General features: G+C 55.9%; 1 protein-coding gene across 1 annotated transcript; it reads right to left on the reverse strand.

The window, feature by feature from the left end:
- Positions 1-808: 808 nt before the first annotated feature.
- LOC135575604 (corticoliberin-like) lies at positions 809-1,201 on the reverse strand. The gene has a single exon (XM_065032764.1). The coding sequence runs from the start codon at positions 1,199-1,201 to the stop codon at positions 809-811; it is 393 nt and encodes a 130-aa protein (XP_064888836.1).
- Positions 1,202-11,227: the final 10,026 nt, after the last annotated feature.

Consider the following 11,227-nt stretch of genomic DNA (forward strand, 5'->3'; position numbering starts at 1 on the left):
AGGCGGTGCGATCGCCTCTGGTTTAACAAACTGTTCCTCCCTTTCCTTGCAGTAATTTCTGCTTTTGCGTATTCTGTACCTTTTTTCAGAATGGGAGAAAAATGTAGCTTTACAGAAAAAAACAAAACAGCCCACAAAGTGATTACAGTGCGTTAGCAGTGCGAGCAGCTTTGTCCTGTGTCACCGCCAGAGATCAAACTTGGTTTGAGAGACCCAAGACTGCTCTCTGGGACAGTTTTGGTTGCTGGTGCTGGAGCTGCTGCTTGCGCAGCTCTAGGAGGAGGAAGAGGGACCTTTGGATCCCTGGGGATGATGGTTTCTGGCTGTGTGGGTGATGCTGATGACTCTCGGGTGATGGCGATGGGCGCAGGGTGATCCCTCACGGGTGGTGCTGATCCCTCCCAGGCTGCTGATGGCCTGCGGTGGGACACGATCACCCCACACCACATTCCAACCAACTCCAGACCTTCTTGCAGGACTGACCACCATCCCTTTCACCCAGGGATGCATCTGGGATAGCTCCGGTGTTCTTGGGGAGGCCTGGTTTGGGTGGTGATAGAGGCCAAGCAGCTCCAGGATGGGGGCAAAACGCAAGAGCACAGCAGCGCGGCAGGTACGAGGGTGACTTTAATGTACAACAGCGAGAGCAACACGCGAGATGCAGCGATGGGGAACCCGCCGGGCAAGGAGGAGGGTCCTTGGGCACGGCTCCAGCTGCTGGCTGGGCAGCAGCATCCCCCCCTTCTCCGCTCTGCCATGGCTGCTCGTTATGGGGTCGGTCTACTTCATCTTCTGCCACGACCCTCCCTCATTTTCCTATACTCTGCAGCAAGAGCTTATTGCTGAGCGCCTTCTGGGCCAGTCTCTCCTCCCGGGACATCTCCAGGAACTCGCGCAGGAGGTGGAAGGTGAGATCCAGTGAGTTGGGTTTGCCGTCTCGCCTCTTGCCGGTTTGCAGCCCCCGTGGGGTTCGGGAGGCTGGGGTGGGCTCTGCCCCACCGGGCTGGCACAGTCTTTGGGGCAGGGGGCTGGCGGGGGGATCCGGGGGTTGCGGGGCTCCTGGCCAGGGCTCCCAGGTGGGTTGGGGGGCCAGAGTCAGCCTGCGGGACGGCACCCGGGGCCACTGCAGGGGTGAGCAGGTCTCCGAGGGCAGGAAGAGCAGGACGAGGACAGAGGCAGCCGAAATCATCCTGACTCGCATCGCAGCCACTCTGGGGACAGACACCTGCAACAGCCCCCCCCCACCCCAGCCCGGACCCCCACATCCCCCCCACTGCGGTCAGGGGTCACCCAAGGGGCTTCACACCGGGAGAGACCCCCCGCCCCAGGTATGACACCCCCTGGGGATGGAGACCCCCGGGATGGGACCCCCACCCCTGCACATGGGGACCCGCTCCCCCTGGGACAGGACCCTCCCTTGGGGACAGGAGCCCTTGGGGGCTGGAACCCCCCACCTGTGGACGGGACACCCTGCTCCTCGACTGGGACCCCCCAAACCCCACCTGGGTGCCCCGGACATGGGACGAGACCTCACGGACAAATGAACACCCCGGGTTCTGGGACCCTCCGTGTCCCCGGGAATGGGATGCCCCCCCACCCCGGCCACGGGACCCTCCGTGTCCCCGGGACCGGACACCCCCCGCACCCCGGGTCTTGGGACTCCCCTCCCCGTGCCGGGGCTCCCGGGGGTGGGTGCCCCTGTTCCCCGCTCACCGCTCGCCGCTGCTCCGCCCGGCAGGACCCGCCGCTCCGCCCGCCCGGCACCGCGTTATATGGGGCGGCGGCGGGACCCACGTGACCGCGCTATACCGGGCGGCGCGGGCCCCCCCGGCCCCCCCAACCCACGTGACGGGGCCCGGAGCGGGGCCGGGGCGGCGGGAGCTGTCCGGGGTGCTGAATCCGAGGGACGGGACCGGGAGGGGGGGACGGGGGCGTGCGGGAGAGTCTGGGGGGGACACAGGGGTGAGAGTTTGGGGGGGAACACGAGGGTGCGTGGGGGAGAGTCTTGGGGGAATACGGGAGTGAGAGGGGTGAGAGGATGAGAGTTTTGGAGGCACACGGGGGTACGTGGGGTGCGAGGGGTGAGAGTTTAGGGGGACACGGGGATGCGCGGGGTGAAAGGGGTGAGAGTGGGGGGGGGACATTGGGGTGCGTGGAGTGAGAGTCTGGGGGGAAGTGGGGGTACGTGGGAGTGAGAGGGTGAGAGTTTTGGGGGGGGTACACGCGGGTGTGTGGGGTGAGAGGGGTGAGAGTTTGGGGTGAACATGGGGGTATGTGGGGTGAGAGTCTGGGGAAAAAGTGGGGGTATGTGGGCAGTGAGAGGATGAGAGTTTTTGGAGGGACACGAGAGTACATGGGGTGAGAGCCTGAGGGGACACAGGGATCATGGGGAGAGTCTGGGGGTGCATGGGGGCATGTGGGGTGAAAGGGGCGAGAATCTGAGGGTGCAGGGGGGCACGCGGGAGTGAGAGTCTTTGGGGACATGGGGGATCGTGGGGGTACGAGGATGAAAGTCTGTGGGGCACAGGGGTATGTGGGGCGTGAGTCTGAGTGGACACAGGGGATCATGGGGTGAGAGTCTAGAGTGGTGCATGGGGTATGTGGGGGTGAGAGGTATGAAAGCCTTGGGGGGAGACAGAGGTATGTGGGGAGGAGACAATCAGACAATGCAGATTTCCCAGGGAAAGTTTCCCTACCGGAGCTGACGGCTCCTTCGGAAGTTGCCCAGCTCCTCTGAGTGATTCATCTCCTGGCATCATGCAGATGAAAACTTCACTTCAGAAGCGTAGATGTGCTTCTGGAGTGCAATTTTTCCTTTTTGGCAGAGCACAAAAAGCAGGTTCTTTGCATGGCCTGGTTGCCCAGCACAGACACACACCTCTGGGTGCAAACTGGGGTTCATACACGTGGTTCATTTGCCTTTTCCTCCCTCCCCACTGGAGCTTCCATCATTGGGCACTCAAAGCTCAGCAATCACTTCATCTTGCAAAAGTGCTGCTGCCTCTAAACTTAAAAATCGCTCTTGAAGGAATGAACATTTCAAGAGAAGGAGGAAAAAAAAAAACAGAAACACAAACAAAACCGAAACCAAAACAACGCACATGTCCCGGTGGCAGCAATTTCAGCTGCTCCCCTCCATGTGGGGCTGGGCCCTCTCTGCAAACCTCTTTCTTGCCCCATCTCCAGCGGCTGCTCTGCAGAAGCAGCACCAGGGAGGGCCAGGGGCTGTGGGGCAGGGCGGCGGCAGGAGGGGCTGATGCCCAGAGCATCACCTGTGGGGTTTTGGGGACCACTCTGGGTTGGGAGGAGGGTGGCAGTGGCTCTGGGCAGGGACAGCCCCATGGCTGGGAGCCGATATCGCTCCGTTCCTCTGCCACTCCCATGGTCAGCGCTGGGGCTGGGAACGCTTTAGACCATTTTGCTTTAGGATTAGTCATGTAATTGTAGGAAAGACAGTGAATCCAGTAAGTGCATCTTGTACTTGTGTTTTATTTAGGAAGCTCAGCTTGGAATTTTATTTTATTTTTTTCCTGCTCCCTTCATAAATTACTGACACATTCAGTGCTGAAGGGCCCCGTGTGCTGCCTGGGGATTCATTATCGTCACTTTTAGGGATGTAACTGTCTCTGCCTCCACTCAGGAGTGTGAGGAGCGACGTGTTAATGATGCTTTCAGAGATGCCAAATTCACCCCTCGGCTGCGCTCGCTGGGTCCGGCGGCCTCGCAGCTGGTGGGAGTCGGAGTGGCTCCTAATTAGGCACATTTAGCACTCGGAGCCTTCTGCCTTGTGAACAGTGAGTTACACGCGGCAGACGCTGCTTCGCCAACTGTGACAGCATCGGTGCCAAAGCAAGGCCGAGCTTCCAGCAGCTTCTCCTAAGGACCCGGTGGGATTTGCCGGCCACGTTCTTCCCTTTGCTTCTCACCTGTCCTGGTCCTTCCCCATGGCCGCAAACAGCTGCGATGGGATTCACGCGTGTGTTCGGTGCCGGTGGGGGCCGGCGCTGCCTGTCCTGCTCTGGAGAAGGCGTCTCATGGGCTGACGAACCTGAGATTGACCCTTACATTTCACCATTCTCAGGTTAGACAGTCCTCGAGGTGCCTCTCGCTTGGGCAGCCGCCGAACCCCGTGCCACGTGTCCTGTGTCCTGCATCACGTCCTTCTCCAGACCCCGCAGACATTTGAGAAATGTGGAGGAGAAAGCAGAGAAGCAGCCCCTTGGCTCTGCACCCCCAGAGCAGCATTTCAGCTCCTCTCCATCCTGGCTTGACCCAGGGGGTCCTCATGGAGCAGCTCCTTCCCGAAGCGGTGCTGGGGGGCAGCAGAGGCTTAGGGACACGCGTTAATACCAGGGCTGGGTTAACAGTTGGACTTGATGATCTTGAGGGTCTGTTCCAACGAAAATGACTTTATGATTCTGTGAAAGGGGTGTCTGGCAGAGCTGAAACCCTCCGTGCTTTCCCCTTCATTTTGATTCCCATCATTGCACATCACCGGGATGGCTCATGGCAGCACCCGGCACAGTTTCTGGTCTCAGCATCCCAAAGCGGGTGCTGGAGGGGAGATGTGTCCCCGGGCTGGTGACGTGCAGCCGTGGCCCTGCCGAATGGCCACGTCCTTGGGTTTAACAGCCTCTGCTGGATTTCTTTGCATTCTTTTTGTTTTTAAAAGAAAGGAAGCGCACACCTGTCATGCTGCAGCTCTCGGCGAGCACCCAACAGGGGCCGTACGGAGTGGGAAGGGTACATGCCTGCTCAAAAAAGCATCGGCTGCGTTTCAACACGTGTGATGAGTTGAGGATGGTCTCAGAGAAGGAGCCTGTGGAGCAGCCTGGCTCCTCTCATGCAGAGCGACTGGCTGTGTGGGGCAGAGCACTGGGCTCCAGGAGCCTGGGGGGCTGAAATCACCCAAAGCTGGTGCTAAATGGGGACACTGGGGCTCGGGCCTGCTGGGGACAAAAAGCTGAGCTCAGGAGGGGTCTGGGTTTGGCACAGGCTGTGGGGTTAACTCTGGCTTAACCATGGTTGAGAGCTGCCTGTTCCTGCAAATGTTGTCTGTCTGCACCCCAGGAAATCCTCCAGCACCTCGTTATCTCCAAATCACGTTTCCCTCGCTGGGGTTCCTTGGGCCATCAGCATTCGAGGCCGGGAGGAGCGGATCTCCAGCGGCTGCAGACGGCAGAGCACGTTTCTGAGGGGGCTGCCCTGGATTTTGGAATTCAGCAGCACAAAAATCTCCTGCCCATCTCTGCAGGTAAGGGAGGGGTTTACCAACTGGGCTTCCAAACACTATGGGATGCTGGAAACCGCTTTTCTGGGGAAGGGGGATCTCTGGCTGCCCTTTCTGGCAGCCTGATGGCAGATTGATTCGCCCTTAAGTGTGGAAAAATGAGTGTTAAAAACCCATCGGTTTAAATGAGTGAACTAACTACAAAATCAAAGGGAAGAGTTTTTCAAGTTTGTCACCGACAAGCTCCATGCGAGAGGTGAGTGGGCCTAGAAGAGCTGTCAGCAAAAGGCACAGAGGAATCTATGATCCATTTTCTGCCCCTTTCTTGATTTCTTGCTTAGTTTGGTTGCTAACACGTTCGCACGTGTCTGGTGTGGACTGAGCCGGCTGCACCTCTAGGTGCCCCACGTGCAGCCCAGACTGTTTCAATGGAGTGACTCTGGATTTGCAAAGGAAAGAGAAATCTTTCAGGCAGAAAGTAAGGGTGTTGCAGAGCCATGGTTTCAGCTTCTCAGACAGCCCTATTGGAAAGCTGTGGTCGGCTTCTGGGGTTTTTTAAGCTTTGCATCAAAGAAAAAGCCGAACAGATTTGGTTTCTCTGAGCAAAGTTAAGTTTTAGTGAGTTTGGGACAGAGCAATGAACAAGCGCCAGGCTCCTCCCGACCTCCCCCCGTTGCAAAAAGGAGCTGAGCAGAAATGCAGTGAGGACTTCCAAGAATAATTAGAAATCATTTCTGCAGAAAGGATAAGAGAAGGTGCAGGGCAGCGCCCGCCTTACCTGCCAACGCGCCGTGTCCCCGGGGCAGCCAGGCAGCGGTTGTCTGTCTGTCCATCCCTTATCACCTGCTCTACCCCACCCGGCCACCCCCACACCGGCTTTTATGGCCTTTCTTGTCACTCTGAGGAGCCGGGCCGCAGCGAATTGCCACACTTTTCTGCTGGCTTCCTGTTTGTTCATCACGAGCGTCAGTGGTAAAATTTCCATTACACGCTGGACAGACAGGGCGGCAAAGAGAGACGAAGAAAAAAAAACAACAGAAAACCCGTCTCTGTGTTTTAGTGGTTCCCTCAAGTCATTTGAAAATGAGAAAGTGCCTTGGTGCTGTTAGACAGAAGGGAGGAGGAGGGATGCAGAGCATCCTCTGGTACCCGGGTCCAGCCTGGGTGTGAAGCTGCTCCGCGTCCCCCCCCGGTAACTGGAGACCTCCTGTTCCTCGGTTTCAACAAGGAGAAGACCCTCATTTCCACCCCACCCAACCAAAAAACTGTGTTTCCTAAATGCTGCCTCTCTGAACGGAGCCAGAGCACCAGGCAAAGCTCGGTCCTGCCCGGACCGAGGGCTGTGGCACGTCGTTGTGTCCCTTGCTAAGAGAGCAGATCTGGAGATAAATGATTTATTTTGATCTCTTGTTAATCCTCGCCAGGCACAGCAGAGCTGTTTTGGCTGTAGAACAGAGCAGAGCAAGGGAAAAGGTGGAAAACCACCTGCCATGACAATACAGATACTGCCAAAGGACTCTGGCACATCTGGAGCAGTGTCCCTTGCTCCAGAGGGACACGGGGTGTTTGGGGGGGCTGGGGCAGCCTGTGCACACAGTGGGACATGCAGCCGCAGGGGAAGCTGTGCTTCCCAACAGCTCTGCAAAGGGCATTTCCATCGCCCGTTGCAGTGTCTCCAGTAACTCCTGGTCTGCTCCAGCCCTTGTTTTTCCCTTGGCCTCACCAGTGCGCTGTGCTGCCCGTGTCTCATCCTGCTCTGCGCTGGGCCCTGCTTTAGAGGGTGTCAAACACCCCTCGTGCTGCTTTCCAAGCTGAAATGGGGCAAAACGGGTGAGTGGTGTTACTGGTGGAGTCTGGTGGCTCAAGGACCTGTGTTGGGTTTGCTGCCTGGGATGGGACAGCCCTTTCTCAGTGTCCCTTTCCAGGACACCCTGCACGACACAGAGGGGATGTGGAGCTGCAGCCCAGCTCTGTGTAAATGCCGTGTTAGCCCTGGGCAGAGCTGCAATGCTGGCAGCTGGCTGTGGCCTTGGCATCCCTGTCTGTGGTGGGATCCATCTGTAAAACCCCCCTGGCTTGCAGCAGACCCTGGGACGGCTGTCTGCAGGCTGCAAGCCCAGCTCCTTCCCCACACACTCTGCCCTCACAGTCTCACCTTCTGGGGGCTTTTCTTTTTCCTCCACATTCATGTCAGGTGAAGGACTTGCCCCAGCTCAGCCTGCTCAGGGTCTGGGTGGTACCTAAAACGAACTTGTTAGCATGGCTGCGCTGCTCAACCCCCCCTTTTCTCTTGTCACAGCTATTGTTCGCATGAGAAAGGAAGGGAGGAGGACACCTGCACGTTCTTTGTTTTGTTGCTTTGTTTGGGTTTTTTTTTCAATCTATTAAAAACAGAAGGAATGGTCAGGATCCAATATTTCTTTCTCTGCTCTGACTTTGTGTTTTAACTTCCGTGCTGTTCCCAAAGCCTCGCTGAGCAGTGCCCAAGCTCGGCAGTGGTGGATGCACCCAGCAGATCCTGGCACAGCTCAGACCTGTGTCCTTGGCATCAGCCGACCTGCTGCTACCTACTGGGAACGCCGCTCCACGCTAAACCTGCCCTTCCCCAGCACAGCTCCTAGTGCCACAGAGGAAAAGAATGACGGTCACTAAAACAACGTGATTATCTCAACAGCTGCCTGCCTTCCCAGCTACGGTGTGCAAGCACGCTGCTGCTTTTGTACCTAAGACTATGCACGTTATCTTTAACATATAACACTATTATTTCCCATTAATTGACATTTCTGGCAGCAAGGAAGATAGATGAAACATCACAATTTTGCAAACATATTTGCTGGGCACCGCGAAATGAAACAACATCTGAACAACTCCTGAAGCCCTCACTGCCGTGTTTCAGGGATGTTGCATCAAGTTGCAAGGCACATTATAATTTTACTGGCTAACGAACCGTATAAAACACTAGGGATAAAGCTGAGAAAAGAAAGGCAGTTGAACCTGGACTGGCTGCTAAAAGCTGCCAAATGTGTGTGCGCAAAACTGTGACCGTCATTACCCAAACTTCTGCAGCACCCAGCCTGCTCGGAACAGGGCTGGGACACCCACATCTGTGGGGTCGTGGGCGAGTCCCCAAACCAGGAGAAGCTTCCCAAAACAAGAAGCTTCCCAAAGTGCTGCACTGTAAAATCCCAAGTGCTGGCAGTTTGACCCGTGGACCCCAGGTTTCTCCTGTGCTTTGAATAATTTTATTGAACTCTTTCCCAGCTCATTCTCTTCTTGTTGCATTTATTCAGTCTCTGGGCCATTGGGGTCGAATGAATCCTCAGCATGCATTTGTTGATGTTCAATAAGGTCTTTTAAATGTCTTTGATTTTTACAGATGTTTTTGATGTCTTTGATTTTTACGGATGTTTTACAGGTGAGTGAGCTTGCCCAAGGATTGTTTTCGGCAAGAGGCGGCGTGAATTTAACTTAAGGTGTTGGCAAAAAAGTTTCCAGTGGCACCAGGTAAACACTTTAGTGCGTAATGTGTCGGATGTACCAACTGATCACTGTGCTCAAATACTCCTCATAGAACAGCTCAAAAATACCCCGTTTTCCATTGCTGTTTGATACCGACTTCTGAAAAACCACCTCTGTTAGCAGAGCCATGTTTTTTAATGCAAGCCCCTCTGCCAGCCGTTGTTTGCGGCAAATTTCCTCGTTTATTATACATAGAAATTAAGCTTTTTTTCCTTTTTGCCAGGTCCAGACCCGGGAGGCAGCAGCGAGGCCGCTGCAGGTGCTCCCCGTGCAGCCCACTCCTGCAACCAACTGCCGAGTTCTCGGATGAGTGGTGGGGTGAACACGCACCTTCCAGCCCACAGCTTCTGCCTCTTTCTGTGCAAATGGGAAACAAGCAGGTAGCAGGCTGGAAAGAAAATGAGTCGTTTGTTCTGACCTGATTGATCACTGGGTGGCTTTGCAGCCCCACCAAGCCCATGAACGGGCAGTACCTGGCACCAAAGGTGCCTCAGGCGTTTCCCTTGGGCTGGCAGAAATGAAATATTTAATCTGTTTCAAAGAAAACCAAGCCCATCTACTGCAGAAAGAGAAAACACAACCCGAAAGTTCTCCTCTCAGGTGCTCCTGCCTTGAAATGAGTGTATTTTCTCTTTGATGGTCAAGCAGATATTGTTCTTGTTGCCTTTTTTTTTCTTTTCCTTTTTAACCGATTCGATCTATTTTTAGTGGTGAGGGGATGGTGTTTGAGAGTCTCCAGTCAGATCGGCTGCGGTTTGGGTAGCTCTGGACGCTGGGCAGGAAGGAAATCAAGCAAAGCCAGTCCTGGTGCTGTGCTGGGTCTGCAGGTGCTGCTGAGACCGGGGGTCCCCCCGCGGTGGGGCAGCTTGCAATAAGTTGAATGCTTTTGGGAGCTTTTTGGGCTACTTTAATAGGAGAGCTGCAAGTATGGCATTGCTGGGGTGTATAAGGAGAAAAAAGGGATATTATTATTTTTCCTCTGCTTTCTCCAGTATCCCCATGCTACGGGGGGGGCGCTGTGGGGACAGTGGGGGCGCTTGTCCCAGGGTGTCTGTCCTGCAGGGTGTCCCTGTGCGCGGTCCTGGCTGGGCTGGTCAGTGTTGGAGCTGGAGCGATGCGTGATGGCGGTTGCCACCTCTCTTTGTCAGGGTCTGGGGGGCACGGTGCTTGGCCGTGGCAGCCTGGCTCCATGCTAGAGTTCAACAAACCACCACATTTGCTCTTTTTTTCCACTTAAAAAAATGGTGTGACCACCGTGGGGCTTTTTGTGCTGGTGAGGAGAGCAGCACTACTGAGGGCTGCAGCACCGGTCACCCTGCTGCCATGCAGCCTTATGGCTGGGGGTGTCTAAGAGAGCCTTAGATTGATATCTTGGCCAAAAAAGAGAGTGTTGTTTTTGTTCTCCCTCACCAGCCCAGCCTGTGAGTGGCCAGCATGGCGGGCGCCCGGCAGCGCACGTGCCTCATGGCCGGGAGGGCAGAGAGGCAGAGGCGGGAGGGAAGCCGCCTGCCTCCCACACAGTGTTTCCGACGGGGCAAGTTTGTCACAAACAAAAGATATTCAGTCTCGTCGCAATGGCGGGGTGGGGGAGAGGAGCCTGGGCAATGGCCATGAGAGGCTGAGGGGACTCAAGATGGCACCGGGGACAAGGGTAATGGCGGCAAGGACGGGGCTGTCCAGCATGGGCGTTGCCTGCCATGGTGTTCACTGCTACATTTGCCATCACCACCTCAAACAAGGTGCAGAGAAGGAGGGGAGGGGAAGGCGCCATGTTTTCGAGTGGCGGGAACTGCCCGTGCTGGCGGAAGCGTTGGTGTGGGCGCACAGCCGGTTTGCTGAGCTAAAACATGGCGGTGTGGTGAAATGACGGGGTGAAATGTGGATGTGCCGAGTGAAAATGTGGACCTGCTGAGGGAAGTTGCAGATCTTCTGAGGTAAAATAGGGATCTACTAGGGAAAGATGCAGATCTGCTGAGGAAAAATGTGGATTTGAGGAAAAAATGTGGACCTGCTGAGGAAACTTATGGACGTACTGAGTTAAAAGCTAAAGTTGTCCTGGATGCAAAGGTCTCTGGAACATTTTTCCATGCGGGGAGCACTGGGTGGGCATTCTGGTCCCTGTGGCCGTGCTCATGGGACAGGGTGTGGGTCACCTTGACCTTCCTGTGGTGACAAGGGGAGCCATGCCACAGCCCGCTGTGCCATCATGGGTTTGCCAGCCACCAGCCATGGGTGCTGGGGACTGCCTGGGTGCGTGGGTGGCTTTCAGCAGCCTGGAAGTGCTGCAAAACCAGACATGTCAGTCTGAGGTTCTGGTGATGTCTCCTCCTCCCCACACCCTTCGCACCCCAATTTTTGTCTTCCCTTCCATGGCTGAGTATCCTACAGCTGCTCTCTTTGCCTGTCACAGGCTCACTGGGGCCATGGGATGGACCATGGGTGCAGGACACCCTCTGATGTTTGATGTGGTGGGTCAAA

The sequence above is a fragment of the Columba livia genome, chromosome 16 (genome assembly GCF_036013475.1).
Source record: "Columba livia isolate bColLiv1 breed racing homer chromosome 16, bColLiv1.pat.W.v2, whole genome shotgun sequence".
Taxonomy (NCBI): Eukaryota; Metazoa; Chordata; class Aves; order Columbiformes; family Columbidae; genus Columba; species Columba livia.

Excerpts from the sequence above, each read along its gene's own strand:
- LOC135575604 (XM_065032764.1), bottom strand. The coding sequence starts at position 1,201 with ATGCGAGTCAGGATGATTTCGGCTGCCTCTGTCCTCGTCCTGCTCTTC.